The sequence below is a fragment of the Simochromis diagramma genome, unplaced genomic scaffold (assembly GCF_900408965.1).
Source record: "Simochromis diagramma unplaced genomic scaffold, fSimDia1.1 OVJJ01000334.1, whole genome shotgun sequence".
Lineage (NCBI taxonomy): Eukaryota > Metazoa > Chordata > Actinopteri > Cichliformes > Cichlidae > Simochromis > Simochromis diagramma.
In genome coordinates, this window is record NW_024386764.1 from 6,983,205 (window position 1) to 7,002,670 (window position 19,466).

The window sequence follows — 19,466 nt, forward strand, 5'->3', positions numbered from 1 at the left end:
CCTTCTCAGAAATACCTTAAACAGCTTTAAACTTAAAGAGTATTTGCAAAGTTTTTCAATCTTAAGGCTTCAGCAAAGGTTCAATCCAGAGTGCTGACATGATACGTGTTACAGGCTTATCCTACTAGAGTATTTGAAGGAATTACCTAAATGATAATAAGTAGATATGCAAAACATCACACAGGTGGAACCTACTACTGTCTGTATGCGTCAGGGTAACAAGATTGGCTCCTTTTGCCCCTTCCCTGGTTCAACTGTTATGGCAGGATTGCCATATTTGCCTTTATGAAATATAGTTACAGGCTGCCACTTATAATCGATGTGTCACCCATTCATTCTACAACATTTTCAAATATAGAAGTACAGTGGCTTGTTGCTTAGCACTTTTGCCTCACAGCAACATGGTCATGGGGTCAAACCTGGGTAAGGTTGTTCTTTGTTGAGGTTGCATATTTGACCTGTGCTTGTGAAGGTTTTCTCTGGGAGCTCAGGTTTCTTCTGCCTTGAAAATAAAAGCTAAGTTAATGCTATGTCATCCCAGGACACTCTTGCAAAAGAGAGTCTCAATCTCAAGAGTTTCACTTTATAATTAAAAATATTGTTTTGTAGTGTGCATAAAACACAGTATCAGTAAGCACATTGAGATCCTGAGAGAGAATCAGTTCTGGGGAATCAGGTTACAAAGCTTAACATTTGGCATAGTGCATATACATTATGCTTAATTTACATTTTGTATCTCTCCAGAGCATCTATCAAGAAAAATGCAGGATTCAGGCAACGTTGCAACAGTTTCTTTATTGATCTGCTCTCTACTATGTGCTTCAAGGACAATACACCTCCAGATGGAGGTGTCATCGCACACCTTTTTTCCTACCTGATGACGGAGACAGGTACCACTTTGGGGGTTTTTCACCTTCTTCTCTAAAGAATCTGGAATCCAGGGATAATTTCTCATGTGATCACTACAACCATAAATAATATAAATCATTTTCTTCCAGATTTCAAAAATTACAAAAAAGTGATCAAAATCTGCTAGAATAAATTACTATTGGTCTTTTTTAATGTTAACTTTAGATTATTTTCCAAACAGATCAGAAAGAGATTCACACCAAAGCTTTATCACCTTTTGACGAGTCTCCAGATAAAAACCCAGTTGTGCGATCTGTAATTCTCAAACTGCTACTGAAATTCAGGTAGGCATCCTACTATAAATATGTCACTGTAAAATTACTCTTAGTCTGAATTAACATAGATGTTTCAATGTTTTGAGCAGTGTTGAAAAGTTTCTCAGCATTGGGAATTTTGCATGTTTAGTGATAAAATGTGTGAAAAGACTTGAACTTGTTTACCTTACCCTCTATGATTGACCTAACTGTGTTTCAGCTTTGAAGAGGTCATGAAATATTTGCAGCAGCATTTGTCATCTGTTGAAGAAAGCAGATTTGTTGATGATGTGGATAAAACAGAGCTCTATGCCTTATACATCAACTGTTTGGAGGTAAAACTAGAAAGAAAACCTTTGGAAATTGCATTTAATAGTGTTACATTACACAAATAAACTGATGAGAAGAAGGTTTCTCCTTTTTAGGAATAAAAAAGGATTTATAAAGACATTTTTTTATTTTTCTAAAGCAAGTGGTAACTAAAGAATAACCACAACCTTTTAGGGAGCATGTATTATTCTCCAAAAACAAAAGTCGCTAAAAGGACATCCGAAATTCTGTTTTCTACTGTTTGGTCTTTTTTTTACTTATAGTTGTGAACATGAACGTGAAACCCACTAACATAATGTAAATATTCTCCTTCTGGAATGAAACTTAAACTAGTGATCAGCAGAAGGAGGAGTCCTCTGTGCTGGATTTAATGTAAATGTAAAAGTAGTTTCAGTATACAGGAGTTGTTTATGTATTCTCAAACATATGTAGTTATCCAGCTATATCTGAACAGGGCACAGTTTGAATACCAGCAGTATGACAAAGTCCTTGGTTTTTTTGCTTGTTGCTGATAGACGTCAGATGAAGTGACAGTTAACTGGTGATATTTGCAGGACTCCATCTGGGAGAAAATGCCTCAGGAGGGCAACAAAGCTGCAGAGTTACAGTGTTTCATTAATGAAACACAGTTCCTGCAGTCCTTTTTGGCTGAAGTCACTTCTGCTCCAGCAACAGTCTCTATTCAACACCTCCAGCATATTGCCCGACTGCGTGTGACCCTCATCATGGCTTCCCAGCTCATCAGTGATAGACTGTCAGGTGAGATATAACTTCACTACTGCATTGCACTACTATAGTTTCCAGTGCTTAGGAACTAAAACAACCAGTCTGTCGTTGTTGCAGGCAACCATGTCCCAGATGGAGCAGAAGATTTTCTAAACATGGTGATAAAGCTCTGTGAGGACAGTGGGAATAACTGGTACCGTGTTTACCTCATCCGCAAGCTCAGCGAATCACAGGGTGTTGAGTACGTTCAAACAATGGTGAAACAACCTGAGTTCTTCTGGCTTTTCCCTGAAGAGATACATCAGCAGGTACTTCAACAGTCATGAGTTATTTTACTGGCAAAAATATGAGTCAAAAAATAAATTCATGTACTTTTCTCCAGAGTATGAAATTACATCAAAAGTTATTTCATAGCACTTTATTATATAAGGTAAAGACCCTACAACATTTTAGACAGAAGTGTAAGCCGTAGTATCAGGTGAATGATAAGAGGTAGAAACGTTTATACTGGGTTGTTGTTGGGAGGGGGATGGAAAAATACTAAAGGACAGTCATTGGAGTAATGGCGGGGCCGTGTCTCAATATGTGTACTTGTGTGTTCCTGCGTTCTCGTGAACTTGTAATATGTCATCTGTCGGAGACCAAGTACTGTTCCAATTCAAAGTACGCATCAAGCTGAGAACGATAAAAATTTCCAGATGTGCTTTCGCTCCTTCCGTTTTATCGAGCATGCATTGGTTATGACTTGTGTGGACTTGGTACAGCCAAATATCCCAGAATGCATTTCGTCCAAAACTCAAACACTAAAAACTTTTAAATACTACTCTTTCTAGATCACAAAATAAACTTTTAAGTTATTTTCAGGAGAGAATGTAGCTCTGTAAACTTCAAATATCTGCTTGATTTATCAAAACATCACATATTTGCAAAAGTGCTCCGACATTTTCTGAGACGTTTGTTACACACCAGCTTGATAGCAGACCGGGAGGTCAAGGTTAGAGATGGCACGATACCACTTTTTTATGTCCGATACCAATACCGATATTATAAATTTGGATATCGGCCGATACCGATATGAATCCGATATAGTGTGTTTTTTAATCAATAAAACTGTTGTTTTTTTTAAAATATCTTGCTGCCTTTTGTATAAGTTCATACTCAAGTTTTAAAAAAAAAACACTAAAGCTATTCTGTTATACCTGTATGCAAAAAATACACTACACCCAAAATATTTCATGGTTCAGCAATACTGATCAATCTAACAAACATAAACCTACTCCATCCTCCCTATTCTGGTATTTTAAAGAGTAAGCAATTTAACTAATAGGGTTATAAACTCCCAGCAAAAAAAAAAAAAAAAATAGGGAACCACCCCCCACCTCATAATGTTTAATCGACGTAATCAACTTTAATTTGATGCAGTGTGAAAAGAAATGCACAGAAATAAATTATTTTTCAAGAATAATTAAATAGATTCAACATCTTTCTTCAACTGAATTACAGACTGCACAGATGGTACCTTCCCAAAGGAAAAAGTACTACAGCTTACTAGGGTATATTAGACTTAATAGTTACTATATACAGTAATGGACTTCTATACATTTTACATCAAATTAAAACTTTGGGTATAAGATTCAGATAACTATTTATTAAAAGCTACACATTTTAAATGAGAATAAGAAAGCAAAGTATGTCTTTGTGCCCCCTTTTTCCTGTTAATGCCCTATTGGCCCCCCTGGCTAAACTTTGCTAGATCTGCCCCTGCACAGTTACCAGCCATCAGCTGCATAGAAAAGGATCCTGGTGTTGAAAGTAATATTAAATAAATTCTAACAACAGATTATCAAGCTTAAACGTGCTGCTGTTGTTCAGCCGCTGGTTTCCTCTTTCAGGCGAAGTGGGCGATAAACAAACAAGAAAGACAGACTCGCGACAGAAAAGCCGATCAGCTGATCATTAAGCAGTTTCAATTGAAGTAGCAGCAGGAGAGGGAGGGAGAGAGAAGAGGCAGTCGCTCCATATATCGGTTGTTAAGTTTAACGCGGGAATGCTTTACAAACATTCAGAGATGAACTTACACACTTGCTTTACTTCTCTCTGGTATAACTTTCTCGGAGATGAGATGCCCGTTTGGTAGCGAGGCTACAAATGCTCAACCAGACCACCACAGGCAGTGGCGATCCTAGCCTGTTTGGCGCCCTGGGCGAACACTGCCCCCCCCACACACACACACACGCACACATTAAAGATTGTACATCAACCCTTTTGATTGTAGCTTTTTATTTACAAACACTGAAACAAACCATGGATAATAATGGATTGGATTTATATAGCGCTTTTCAAGGCACCCAAAGCGCTTTACAATACCACTATTCGATATTCACACACTGGTGGAGGCAAGCTACGGTTGTAGCCACAGCTGCCCTGGGGCAGACTGACAGAAGCGAGGCTGCCATATCACACCATCGGCCCCTCTGGCCAACACCAGTAGGCAGTAGGGTAAAGTGTCTTGCCCAAGGACACAACGACCAGGACAGAGAGCCCAAGGATCGAACCGGCGACCTTCCGGTTACAGATGCGATTCCCAACCCCCTGAGCCACGGTCGCCCCAACAACTTATGCCAGTTATCTAACTAATTCATAGTCACCAGAATAACTCAGGTCTAATTTATGTACTTAAACACATTTGCTTTGTAATTTCATTCACAGTGTCAAAAGAATGAAGATGGAGGCCTGATGGACCAGTATCTTGTGTATGGAGAGGAGTACAAGGCTGTGAGAGATGCAGTTGCCAAGGCACTAGTAGACGGCAACATCGAGCAGATAGAAGAAGTCTGTGAGGTATTTCTGTCCTGTAATAAATATATTACCGATACTCCTTCATGTTTCATCTACCTATTACTGTTATATTGTTTTGATGAAACCGTGGGCGGGTAGTTTATTGAAACATTTCTCATTATTCATAGAGCACTGCAAGTGATGTTGTACAGTATCACTGCTAAGACCGTAAATGCTTAGTTGTATAGTTATTGTACTCACCATAGTGCTGTACTCTATATGCCCATTTTTACTTGTATCTTTATTTATACTTGTGATTTTTATTATTGTTTTTATTTGAAATACACTAGAAATGTATGGCTACACGAAGGAATCGGACAGTGTTCCTCCTGCTGGCTGTTTTCCGAGAGGTTACAACTCTGTACAGATCTGAAAACAGGGGTCTTCATCCTACTCCCAAGGTATGAACAGTGGCAAAATTAGAATCTGGATAATAATTAATATCCAATAATTAATAATTTTAAGAAACAGCTCTACTCTACACTCTATCCCAATGTCTTAATTCCTAATCCTAGCTCTAAATCTGAGTCCAGCCACCTTGCAGAGGAAAGTAATTTAGTCATTTGCAGTGTTGGGCAAGTTGGGCAATTATATTCACTAGTTACTTATTCAAAAAAGTAACTGAGTTAGTAAGTGAGTTACAAGATTCTAACAGTAATTAATTACTAGGAAAAGTAACGATTGCGTTACTTAAAAAAAAATGTTTAACCCTCTGGGGTCCAGGATATAATTGGCATATTTTTGACTACTTTTGATTTTCCCTTCTACATTTCACCTTTAAAAAACTATTTAATTTGCCTTGTTTGGTATCATCCTTTTCAGCACAACCTCATGTGTCTGAATTTACAGTTATGTTTTCATTTTGACATGCTATATTTGCAAAACTGATCTAAAATCAGACAAAAACGTAAAAATCCGAGTAGAAAAAGTTATAGTTTTTACTGTAACAACCACAAACATGTTTTTCATAACTTTAAATGCAAATATAAATTGTAAATTTTAAAATCATATGCACAAGTTTTGCAAACAACAAAGTTATTTACAGTCATTTACCTTTTACCCTTTTTTAACTAACCATTTCAAACTATTTACATAACAATCAGGTGTTCTGAATTCAATAAGATGCCACACAAATTATTTGCGCCACTCTAAAAAATAATTTCTGTCCACTATAAAGGAGAACATCACAGCCTGATACCTGCAGGTCTGACAGCAGCAGGTGTATCACTCCTGTTTTCTACCTGGAGACACCGTTTACACTGTAATCTGCCTTTGGTGACTTTTTGGCAGCACCTGTAACATTCAGCAGTCGCCTCATTGTTCTGACCCACAACACAAAACTATCCACTACACACTAACTACACAAGACAACACATTAACTACAAACACGCTAAACGTCACAAATGTCTCACATCTCAAAACTCGCTCTCTCTCATTTCCGCTCTCTTTCTTTCTTTCTGTCTCTCTCTTTCTTGCCGTCACTCCTAAAACTTCCCCCTCTTGCTAAACAACCAAATGTCATGTTGCCATATCATTTTTTGATTGGTTGACATTGTACATTTTTCCACCAACACAAAAGGGCTGTTTTTTGTTTTATTTTTTGGTCATATGTAGAGAGTGCTTGCTAGCGCTGCCCTTACACAGTAAACGTGATGAAAGTATTCAGGAAAACAACTCGTATATATTGTTTATCATGACTCTGGTTTTACGTGGCCTATCAACACAATTTAAAAACTGGTATATATCACCTTGTTGCTTTGTCATCTTGAAGTGGTCATGTGATTGGTTTACTACGACTACTTTATTCTTCCTCAGCCAAACAGCAGCACTCGTGTGATTGTTTTGCCCCCTTAGCTCCACCGTTACATATAACGCCGTTATTCCCATCACTGGTCATTTGTACTCGTGACCCTGTTCTTTTGGTCACTCCCAAGATTTCATGACCGTAGGTGAGTGCTGGAATGCAGATAACTGATAAATTACATCTTGGTTCTCTCTTCTCTATAACAGTCTGGTACAGTGCATTACTGCTGAGGCTACACCAATCTGCCGGTCCAAGTTGCACTCCACCTTAACATCACTCATGAATAAAATCCCAAATCCCATTGGTAAACATGAGTAAACCCTCACTAGGTTTTGGATAAAGTGTACACTCACAAACCTGCATTTGAAACATTGGCTACCATAGCAGTATAGTATTGCAACATGGCATTTGTTTCTTCTAACTAAAATAGGAACAAAAAGTACAATCATTGCCAGACCTGGCCCACATCTGGTTGACATGCACTGTTACCTCCCCACAATGAAGGTCTAGGGGTGTGTATGGGGACTGGTAACAAATGAGTCCATAACAGAATGAAAGGAGAACAGACAGAGGTGTTTAGTAAATAAAATAGTTTTTATTATAGATAATCTTAACATAAAGAGCCGGCAACACCGTTTTACCAATAACACTAGAAAAAGAAAAAGGTTGCAACAACAAAGAACACAACAACCAAACAAACTCCACACCACAAGGAGGCACTTCCAGGGGCCCACAAGCTCACCCTGTCACTAGCAGCAGCTAACTTTACTGCTGCTGAGGCCCACAAGCCCACACTACTCACATGTAGCAGCTACACTGCACACTCCTTCCACAACTCCACACCACAGGCAGGACAATCACACACCTAGACCACAAAGCGGAGACACCAGAGAAAACCACCCTCATACATCCAGTTCAACCCCAGCTTATATAACCTCAGGCAGGTGATTGCTGACTGGGCCCAGGTGGTAAATGAGGCCAATGAGCAGCAGCTGTGACCTGGGGAGAGAGAAGAGCAAGAGAGAGACAGAGGGGTGGAGCAAGAGAGGAAGAGGCGGAGAGAAAACACCACACCCACACAAGGGCAGTTTCAGGAGGCCCAGCTAGGACCGTAACATACACGCTGCCATGACACCAGTCAGTCAGAAGTGCCAGCTTGATGCCAGATCCGGGCCAGACCTGTTTTCTATGAGCCTGGGCCACTTAACCCAAACCACAATCGAGCCAGATATGGCATGCCATCGGATAAACAGTGGTATCATTGCCAGACCTGGCCCAAGCTAAGCTAAAACACTGGCCTACATCTTGATTTATCATAAAGCGTATTAAAATATTAATTTAAAAAATGCTAAATTAGAGGGCTTGATCTGTGTATGACATGGTTAACTGTCAATATCTACAGCTAGTTAGACTATTATATCACAGATTGCCTTGCTAATGTATTAAGGCAGAGGTTGCCAAAGTGGGGGCGCAGTAAGAATTTAAAAAAAAAGGATGCTCACACACTACTAGCATAATGGACGGGTTTTTGACGGGGCTCCCACACAAATGCAAAGCAGAGAATGAAGCATCGCCAAATATGCTTACAAACCAACTTCCTTCAAAACCAAAGACTAGAAAATATGATGAAACATATCTTGTCTTTGGCTTCGCCTGCACAACAGCGGTGCCAAGGTAGTGTCTCCCCAACAGAATTTGTTTCCCCTGCGTCAGGACCACACACTGGGCTGTCCAAATCACGGACAAACAGCATCCCAAATTATTGATTTTTAGTTCACAAACACTTCTTATAATGAAATTTTGGTGATATTAGCTCTTTATATATATATAAAAAATACAGTGGGATACAAATATCAGGATATCAGGCTTACCCTGCCACAATTTGTTCCCCAGTTCAAATCATGGACAAACAGTATCCCACAGTTGTTTATGTTTTTAAACCCATTTTGCACAGAGAGACATTTATTATTATTAACACTGTTACACAGTAAAAAAAAAAAAAAAAGTGTGTTGCTTCTCTTAGTTGTTTTCTGTATCCCCAACAGCAATGTAATGGATTTGATGACCTCATTAACGGCTCAAGATACCTGCCCCAAAGAGAAGTAAGAAACTTTGCGTCAGCATTGATTTATAACAGACTGGGAGCTCTTACTATCCAACCTGGTAATACCATTGAGGAAAACACTGTTATCGAGCTGATCATCCATCTAGCAGCTGTGCTGCTCACAGGGAGTCACCCTCTGCTGATGCCACTGAAAAACATTGGCCTGTCACCTGAAAATATGCAGGTAAACAGTGTGATTGTATATAAAAGATTGATTTAGCCACATGGTTTTACCCATTAGTTTGTGGAATCACATTTCAAACCCTTGATTTTAGTTTTATTTCCAGAAATGACTAGGTTTGGATAAGATAGTGGTATGCTAATGTGCCTTTGAGCTATGTAATATGGAGTCAGGTTTATCTACAAAAAGTAAACAGTTTTGGGAATTGTTATTTCAAAATAGTGCTCAAGGATGGACAGTGACCAACACATTTAAAATCTTTTTTTTTTATATTAACCATTAAATCATCACAACTCCCACATATTAGATATTATTCCCATTGCAGATACTCTGAGATAATGTCATAGTTAAGGCAGATGTTAAAACGAAGCAGATGAAAGCGAAGCTAGTCTTTACTGGCTCCAGGAATACAACTCAGCAAACACAATAACACTCAAAAATAGAAGAAGGATACATCTGTGCTGCTTACTCTCTGCAATGGATAACTTCAGCAAGATAAGATTAATGTTACCTTTATGGCATTTCTTAGATTTTCACTTAATTTAACCTACAGAGGGCTTTTATACCCACAATGCCTGATGACATGTTAGCTGTTGCCCAGGCAGCCATACAACAACAAGAAACACACTATCAGGGCCAGCTCACTTGGTATGGTAAGTATTATTCCTTTCATATATGCAAGTAAATTCATTTTTAATGATCTGTTCTTGTAACTGGGTATTCTGACAATTTGACAACCTTTCAAATTGAGGAGAGGATTTCCTCTCCTCACCAGGAAATATTTGGATGACCTGTATTTCAGTCATCATGCTAAACCTTAAATGATTTGAAAGACATTATGAAAAAGAGATATGGCACCCAAAACAACCCTGAATTGAAATCTTTGGTAGAATTCTGCTCCACCAAAGGGTTAATGGCCTGTATTTGTATAGCGCTTTACTAGTCCCTAAGGACCCCAAAGCGCTTTACACATCCAGTCATCCACCCATTCACACACTGGTGATGGCAAGCTACATTGTAGCCACAGCCACCATGGGACACACTGACAGAGGCGAGGCTGCCGGACACTGGCACCACCGGGCCCTCTGACCACCACCAGTAGGCAACGGGTGAAGTGTCTTGCCCAAGGACACAACGACCGAGACTGTCCAAGCCGGGGCTCGAACCGGCAACCTTCCGATTACAAGGCAAACTCCAAACTCTTGAGCCACGATCGACCAATAGCACTTCCAGGGGACACAAAGCTTTTAAAAAGCTTCATTATGGGGCAAATTCACTAGAGATTTAGTTTTTAAGATTTAGCTGGTCATTTTTGCTGACCATTGAATAAAAGTTAATATAGATTGGTCAGATGTTTTACCAAGATGGCAGACTTGGTTCAGGAGTAATTTGCATAAACCTGACCATAAATTCACAGATTAATCTATATTATGTCTTTTTCACAGTCTGTCCAAATAATCACCCATGCTGTGTTGATATGGTAAGCCATTTTTTTGCTGTTCCAGTTAATATATTCTTCACAATTATTACAGACTCGATGTTTTATAATTATACTGTATGTTTAATCTTGCACTGCAGTGCGGCCGGCCCATGGAGAGAGGCCGATGTCTGGAGTGTGGTGCAGACGTTGGAGGGGAACATCACATAGCCTTGCCTGGATTCACACAAGTTCCATTGCACGAGTGAGTGTCAGTAATTGTAAAGCAAAATACTGCATTAAATAAATCTCTTTACTGATAAAGTAAAACTTTGTAGAAAAAAATTGCTATATAATTTGTGCTGTCTATTAAAACAATACTGGAATATTAAAAAGAAATTATTCTGGTATTTCGCACGAGGGAACCATCAAAAATGCAGATAAATTGATTTTGTACAAAACTTTCTCTTGTATAAAATATGAACGACAGAAATCATTCAAGTTTGGGGTTTTTTATTGGTAAATCTGTTAAAAGAAGCACATTTGTTATTCTAGTGGGTTGTTTTTTTTAAATCAACATTATCCTTTATTTTGTGAAGTAAAATAAACTAAATTCCCATTGTCAATTTTTTAAACTTATAAGTTTTCATTTTTGTGCATTTAAAAAGTTTAACAATGAGACTGCACCGTGAACAGAAAATTCTGACGAGACGATTCCGACCAGTAGTTTGATATCATTGAATTGCTCTGTCACGGCGATGTCTTTTGAGAATGGACCAAAAAGCAGACACTGAGAAAGGAATCTTTAAACAAAAGCGAGACTTTATTTGGGCTGATGAAAGGAGAAAACACAAAAGCTAAGGCAAAACAGGTATGACAACTAAACTGGAAAACTAACTATAAAAACTATGAAGACTGTGAGAACTATGATGTGGAATAAACAGATGACCTGACAATGAACAAAGGAAAACAGAGGACTTAAATGCACACAGGAGGTGATGAGGGGAAGTGGAAACACATGGGGAAACAGCCAACTAGAATAAACATAATGACGCCACAGGGGAAATGACACTAAACACAATGATAAAGACACAAAGACTGTTTCAAAATAAACCAGGAAACACTGAGAAAATAACAATAATCAAAGAATAAAACTAAAACACACAAAACACTGGGTCACAGACCCAGTACCATTACATACTCTGTGTATTCATTGTGTTGGAAAGGTTTAGTTTAAAAAAAAACCTGTAAAGAATGAGTTCAGATTTTTTTTTTTCATGGATACTGCAGAAAAACTGGTTAGTATTCACAAGCAGTATGTATTAAAAAGAGGCTGTCACATAGTGATATCAAATTTTCCACAAAGAAAGAGTAACACATATCTTCAAAGACAAAATGTCAGTCAGAATACTTTTTTTTTGTTTGTTGTATACAATACAGTTTTTTTTTTTCTTTAATTTCTTTGTTAGCTGTGTTTGCTGGTTTTTCTTCCAGAGATTATTTCTTTTGAGATTGTAGATGCTGCGTGTGTAATATAAGAAGCAGAGTTCAGTTTGTTTTAGAACGGCAGCAGTTTGGTCTGTTTTTGTTAGAGTGGGTTTATTTGTCTTTTTATGGCTGTACTTCAAGTATACTCTTAAAAACAATACATATTTTATGCATAGTATAACCTTGTGAACTAATTGTCACTAATTTAATTTTCTAAAAGCAGCACAAGGGTAATATTATATTAACTATATTAACTTTCACATGTGTGCTTGCGCTTCTAAAGGTCACCTGTTTTGCACTGGGGGGAGACCTACTCTACTTTTTACTCATGCAAATCTGTTGTTTTAGGGATCAAACACGCCCCGGTCACATTCTGGGAGACCCTCAACGGAGAAACAACCCAGATGCCTTAGATACCAAAAACATGTCTCTGACTCCCTTTACTCTGGTCCGGCTAGTTACACATCTGGCCATGATGCTGGGAGCCTCAGAGAAACCTCAGGTGAGCTCTAATTTAGAGGCTCTTAACCATCATAAATAAAGTATCTAAAGCTATTTTGTACAGTAGCTGTAATATTTAAGCAGCTTTTGGTGACTTGGTGAGACTAGCATTGTTTTAGGTTGTGTGTAGCTCACTGATTAATATTCTGCAAAATAGTTCAACTCAATGAACGATGTTGCTGTCTTGCATGTAGTATGATGCTATTATCCACTGTTTTTTTTTTCAGGTTGTCCAACAGATAATCCAGCCACCTGTGGAGGATGTCAGTTTGTTTCTCAGGCTGCACATAATAAAGGATCTTGAACAGCTGTCACAGGCACTGGGAAAAGGAGCTGACGATACTGTAACATCTGTTCACTTGGTGCTCAGATCACTTCAAGAACTACCACATGCCAGTAACTGTAAGGAAGCCATTTGTTAAAGGACATACATGGCAGGACAAAAGACTGTGAAAAGAAACTTAATAATAATTTGAATAAAGCAGACCTCCATAGACAGGAATTGTTCGTGAGGATTAAATGTCAACAAATATGGAAACTGGTATTTGACTGTTTAACCAATGGCTATGTAAATGTTTTTTCTAGCTACTATTGACCCTCACCTTACATCCAAAGAATCCAGAAACACCTGGGAGACTACTGTGGCTACAGATATTATGACACCAAAGTTGAAGGTAATTCTTTAAAATCACTATTTACATGTTTTGACTTTTTTCATTTTATAACTGATATTTTTTCAGTCTTATTTGTACATAACTGCCTTTGCCAATATTTTGTGTCCAGGATCTTGACCAACTCCTACAAGAGGCAAAGGGAACCATTAGAAATGACTCCCGTGTATCTTCCAACTTCATCATAAGGACGATCCACGGTGATGACTGTAGCTTCCTCGCCTCACTGCAACAGGGCTCTGAGGTCGACAGCTCAGCAGTGTGGAGCTGCAGGGAGAGGCTGTCGCTGCTCAGCCTCACACACATTATGGAGACTAATGATCAAAAGGAGGAGCTCCCCCTGCTCTGGAGGTTCCTGCAGAAGGTGTGCGTCTCACAGATGTAACGCTTTCACAAAATTATTTGGAATTCACTGCTCTTGTGCATTTCAAACAATCCTGAAATTTTCCTTTTGTGCAACCTAACACCCGCCCCACGTTCTATTGAGAGGGGTCTTTACTACTGATACTCCCATTTTGATGTTTGTGACATGAATTGTGCAATAAAATAGACTATATGGAAATAAACCAGACACAAGCAGGTCAATTATAAAATACTTCTAAAAAACAAAAGAAAATAAGTAACATTATTAAAAATGGCGAGCAATGGTTAGGTATCTAATATCAACTGTAACCAAATGATTAAATAATATGGTGGGCCCACACACACTCCTTAACTGCAACAGTCTTTCTGTGTTAACAAACACCTCATTGCAGGCCTGAGTCGTGGCTCGGGTGCATTGGGACCTAAAACAACTTGGCCGCTTCACTTGTTGCCAAGCAGTAAAATAAAAAGCACGTGCAAACAATAGTACTCACACCTCCAGGCAGTTCAAGGGGATAGCGGGGGAAACTGGGTCAAGGCCACTAGCAGGGCGCGGCAGCAGCACTCGCAGTTACCGTATCCACGTGTTCCCACGTTAACACATAAGCACAACAAAAGGGACCTCTCTGGCATGCCAGCAAGAGCTCTGTCTCCTCCTACCAAATCAAATAACCCAGCTAAATGCCGATTTACATACTATTACATACTGTCTCAGCAATATTACCATTTGCTAAATATATGAGTAAATATATGAGTTTCAAACACAACTCACAGATTCATATTTACCTCGCAGTAGGGTACTACAGCTTTCACACTGATCGTCAACCTGAAAATAAAAGTTTGTCACCTTCCCATGAACTCTGCGTCCACATGACACTGTTCCTCATCTCTCCTCTCTCTTTCTGCGGAGTGAACACGGCTCCCCACTTACTCCAACCCACTCTACCTGAGACTACTTCAGGATTGGCCCGGAACCGTAGTACATACCAATACCATTACAGAAAATAATGACATAGACCTCAAAATGCAAATAAGAACGCTGTGCATCTAATTAACACACATTTGTATTCATTCTTAAACACACATAACATTTACATTCAACCATCAAAATAAATGAACTATTTATACAGCCAGGGCTACATTTAGACTAAATCTCAAATTTTTCCTTATATATTATGACTTTTGATTTTTCTGTAGTTGAGCTCTTTCACTGCTTTGATTTCTTTTTTCCAATTTGAATCCCATTATTCATAATAATGTTGTTTCTAAAACTATTTTAGAAATATTATTGATTATTACTATTATTTCCTGTGTGCACTAAAAGTTTTACTTATAGAGGGTCACCAGTATCTAACACTGATAGAAAGGTGGGGTCAGTTCTGGGCAGTTCACAATCCAATCACAGGGCTGACATGTAGCTTGACTTCAGACTACAAGCCCAAATTGGCATATAAAGACATGCAATCATTTGTGCCTGCTGCTAATTTGGAATTACAGATAAGCCAAACCTGTGAAATCTATAGATTTGATTAAACTACAGTATTACTTTGCAACACGTATTATCCTGATATTCTATATATAAAATCATAATAAATTACTCTTTAAAGTTTCAATAAGTGAGTCAATATTCTCAGTAACAGAATTAGAAATGACCAAAGATGTGATAGCCATTTATCTAAACTTCTTTTTACAGGAAAGAGAATTTCGACATATCAAATTCCTCCCAGAAATCCTAATGCTGCAGAAACGTTTGGTGAGAAAGTACCAGAATGCAACTGAAGAGATCGCGGGTTCCATCAGAGAATTCATTGATCAGCAAACAGGTACAGAGATTAGATGGACTTAAACTTGAACAATTGACTGTTGTACTAATTTGTATTCATTTGGAAATCAAAAACAAAATCTATCACCAAAGTTAATATTTGCTGCAGGGACAACTGACATATTTTTTTCTCTCTGTTTCATTTCATGTCATAAAAATGTAGTCACTGTTTCTTTGCCTTTTGTCCTTTTTTTTTATAAGTTTTTAGTCACTGTTTCTAAATTACTTGTTCCAGACATGAGCCCATGGTATCAAAAACACATTGAGACCTTCCTGAAAACATGGAATGAGCTAAGAGTCTCTGTGACCGGCAGTAAGTAAAGCACTTATTCTGCTCTTTGTCTCACCTTCACATTCAATCTATTTATGTTATTACATATTTTCTTGTCTCTCCTTAAACTATTTTGTTCTGTGCATTGTGTTCAAATTAAAAAGATAAATAAATGAATAACATGTCCTCAATTTAACTTAAAATGAGAACAGTGCAGTTCTTGATTGATTTCAGTTGCCCTGTGAGAACATACATTTACAGTGTACTCTACATGACAATAGTCATCATTTTGTCTGCTACAGTCAAGTATAATAATTGGTGTTTTTGTGCATATACCACATAAGTCAAAGTAATGGAAAAAGCTGTATTACAAATAAGGAATTATTTATCTGTCCTTTCAAAACTATAGATGAAATAAAAATTCCAGAAGAATTTTGCAGCAGGGATTTGGACCTGGACAGTGACCTCAGGTACCTCCTGCCCCGTCGGCAGGGTCCAGGCCTGTGTGCCACAGGGCTGGTCAGCTATCTGGTGACTCTCCACAATGAGTTGGTGAATGCAGTGGACCGTCACACAGGAGAGGACAACAGGTAGCTTTTTAAAGCAGTTTATTCTGCATTTTTTTCTACCTATCTATTTTCTACCTGAAGTTCAAGTGAAACGTCAATAGTCTTAAGTTAGGTGAGTCAAATGAGTATCATTCAGAGGTGTTAGTATTAAAAATCCTTCCTTTCGCCTTGGAGCTTGACATAGAAACACAGAGCCACATAACCAATTACTGAGTCGATGCTATTGATATATTATATATTGTAAATATAATACAGTTCAGTTTTGCTCAACAAACATTTTTCTTCATTCTAGACCAACATTTAACCAAAATTATTTGGAAAAGAAATGTTGGAAGATTAAAGTTCATATCTACATTGTGATGTCTGCAGTGACTACACAGTGAGTCTGTTGGAGCTAATGGAGCAGCATGTGATCAGCTATGATGTGGAGAAGGATCTGTTTCCGCTGGTTTTGTCTAACTGCCAGTACAGCTTGGAACGTGGCCACGAGACAATATCTGAGTATGACCTGCCCAGGATCCAACAGCAGATCCTCACCCGCTTTCTGCAGGGAAAACCTCTCATTACCCGCGCAGTGAGTCCCCACAGCCTGGTTTGGTTAAAACATGTGTTCCACACCTTAAATGACCCAAATTCCTAACTACTGTACGATCTGGTGTTGACTGGATTGTGCATTACCTTCAGGGATCTTTCAAGCTCAGAATGAATCTTTGAAGGTGGTCATGCAACACCCTTAGTGTATATTTATTTGTTTTTATTTTTTGCATGATTCAACATACTGAAATCTAAAAAGCACAAATGAGAAGGAAGTTCACTTTCTGTTAAACTTCTGTCATAACAGATGGCAGGGAGCAAGCTGAAGCTGAACTAAAAACAATACAAACACAAGCAAGACTAAGCTATTATTGTTTATTCCAAATTTTTATCACAGGAATTGCTACAGCATGTAGATGTGGGTGTAAAGACCTCTGTGCAGCACATTGTTAAACAAACAAATAGTGTAATCAAATGTGTAGACCACTTCACTACAGAGATTTCATTTATTGTGTTGGTTAACTTCATCATTTGAGTTCTCATATTGTATCTGTTCTGTGTGGTCATACTTATTTTGCAGTAATATCTATGTGTTTATATTGATTCACCACTTTTGAAATCCAAGCTCAAAAACATTCTGTTTAAAACTGCTTTTTTGTGATCCCTAAACCAAACCCCTTCACTAAACCCCCTGTTTTTTATTAAGGGAATTCCCACGTTGGTCAACACGCAAGAGAGAGACTATGAAACCATTTTCAAAACTGTTCATGGAAAAGTGCCACAGGTACAGTTCTGCGTTAGCAAGTTATCACTACACTTTGATGTACTTTACAACCCTACATGATTATAGCTGTCTATGTGTAAAACCCAAAATACATATTTAAGGTACAAAATTTCCAGGTTAAACAACAAATTTATTTTCACTTGGTTTGTGCTGAGTCAATAACTAACAGTACCAGTTAACAGCAAAAGCACTGACACATGATATGTGGACTTTAGATAGTAATGGATTATTACAGTTATACCAGATTAAATTCTTGTTTTTCACCAAATCACAGATTTATTTCAGGCCTAATAGTTACAGCAAATAAAGCAATACTCCTGACATTCATCCAGCTGTATTTGACTTAAAAGTACTACTCAAGCTTTACATTTGATATTTATGTACGTGTGCATGCACGCAGCAATAAAGGGATTTACATAACTTGTGTCTTTTAGGTTCACTAATATTTTTGTTTCTCTATCAGAGTGTTCTGACATCTATGGCACAGAATACTGTGTCCAGACAGCTGGACTCCTACAGCGAGGTGTGCGAGGCGCTCAAGATTGTGGAGCTGCTTCTGGGTTTCCTCTCAATGACGGGTGGTGATCCCACAATGAAACTGGTCTCTTACCTTCAGGAAATATTAAAGATGGACCAAAGCATTGATCATCACATACTGAAGGTCATTACATGTACACTCTTTCACTCTGAGCCTCACATGTCAAACATCAATATTAATAATAAGACAAAAACCAGAGAGAACAAACTGTTTATAAGTTGTTGAGGGGTTTTCACTTTTTTGCAGGCTTTTAGCAAATGTGAACTGCAGCACTGTGTTTGTCTGTGGCAAGTCCTGTCCTCTCTCAACTCTGAAAAAATGCTGCAACTCAAAAGAGTAAGTTTGATTTTTGCTGTATTTTTTTTTTCAGATTCAAAATTGCCAGATTAAACATCATATGCTTATTTTTCACTAAGCATAGATAAATTGTAAGTTTTGAAGCTTAGCTTCAGTGTTAGATTAAATGAATGTGGCTTGTACTAAAAAAAGCACTAAATGGTCAGTATGACCATTAACCATATATGCCAATCCATCTACCATATACATATAAAATGCATGACTGCATGTCTTGTTAAAAAGGAGCCCTTTTCGGGGTATCCAGCCGAGTACCAGGTGCCACTGACTGAGAAAAACAAGACTGAGCTGAAAGGATTCATGTCCAGAGGAAATGTGGACCAGTGGCTGCTTGAGATGCATGAGTTCCTCTTGTTGTGTCTGGGCCGCCTACGGGCAACTGAGGACTACAATCCATCATGGAGGTAAACCTGTTGTATAGTACCAGATTTTTGTTTGGTAATGCCATGTTCTGTTTGGCCCTGATTTAGCAGGTGTGAAGAACGATTTGCATCCTAAGCCTCACAGTCACTGCAGATGATCCTGTGTAGCCAAAATATGGATATATAAGAGTGATATCAGAGATGCAAAGATATGCATAAAGTTATAGATTAGTCAGAATGAAACAAAAGATTTTCATCTAAGTATTAAAAACTTAAAATTATTTATATTTAAAACTGTGTTAGTTTGTCTAATTAATTTTCAATTAAGTCTCTGAAAATGTGTGACTGTGTATAAAAATGACTGTAATTCCTAAACAGTTCAAAAAAAAATCTGCACTTCCATCAAGTCTTAAATTTTTCATTTAAAATCAACTGCAATGGCGTACAGAGGCAAAGCTATCTTAAAAAGGTCTTTGTCCAATTACTTTTGAGTTTTTATGCATATTTTATTCCACATCACTATAGTGCCCCATCGTTTGGCCTTGTCTATACCAAAAGTGTGTCTTTATTATAATATGTTTTTAGTTTTCCTGCTAAGTAAAAAATTATTTGCTCCAATGTAAAGTTATCTATTAAATGAATATAT

General features: G+C 38.1%; 1 protein-coding gene across 4 annotated transcripts in view; it reads left to right on the top strand.

The window, feature by feature from the left end:
• The window catches only part of LOC120734869 (E3 ubiquitin-protein ligase rnf213-alpha-like), a 67,037-nt gene that overhangs the window by 45,944 nt on the left and 1,627 nt on the right, over positions 1–19,466 (top strand). For 3 of the 4 annotated variants that reach the window (XM_040033939.1, XM_040033950.1, XM_040033968.1), the window contains 23 exons: positions 745–890; positions 1,091–1,193; positions 1,384–1,498; positions 2,048–2,252; positions 2,337–2,527; positions 4,929–5,060; positions 5,348–5,458; positions 8,907–9,149; positions 9,700–9,799; positions 10,592–10,626; positions 10,725–10,828; positions 12,400–12,553; positions 12,780–12,954; positions 13,138–13,226; positions 13,336–13,587; positions 15,280–15,409; positions 15,644–15,721; positions 16,089–16,269; positions 16,618–16,822; positions 17,489–17,566; positions 18,030–18,227; positions 18,351–18,440; positions 18,684–18,862. In XM_040033939.1, the coding sequence (XP_039889873.1) occupies positions 745–890; positions 1,091–1,193; positions 1,384–1,498; positions 2,048–2,252; positions 2,337–2,527; positions 4,929–5,060; positions 5,348–5,458; positions 8,907–9,149; positions 9,700–9,799; positions 10,592–10,626; positions 10,725–10,828; positions 12,400–12,553; positions 12,780–12,954; positions 13,138–13,226; positions 13,336–13,587; positions 15,280–15,409; positions 15,644–15,721; positions 16,089–16,269; positions 16,618–16,822; positions 17,489–17,566; positions 18,030–18,227; positions 18,351–18,440; positions 18,684–18,862 (3,294 nt within the window). The remainder of the gene's footprint in view (positions 1–744; positions 891–1,090; positions 1,194–1,383; positions 1,499–2,047; positions 2,253–2,336; positions 2,528–4,928; positions 5,061–5,347; positions 5,459–8,906; positions 9,150–9,699; positions 9,800–10,591; positions 10,627–10,724; positions 10,829–12,399; positions 12,554–12,779; positions 12,955–13,137; positions 13,227–13,335; positions 13,588–15,279; positions 15,410–15,643; positions 15,722–16,088; positions 16,270–16,617; positions 16,823–17,488; positions 17,567–18,029; positions 18,228–18,350; positions 18,441–18,683; positions 18,863–19,466) is intronic. The other variant, XM_040033958.1, reaches the window with a different exon arrangement.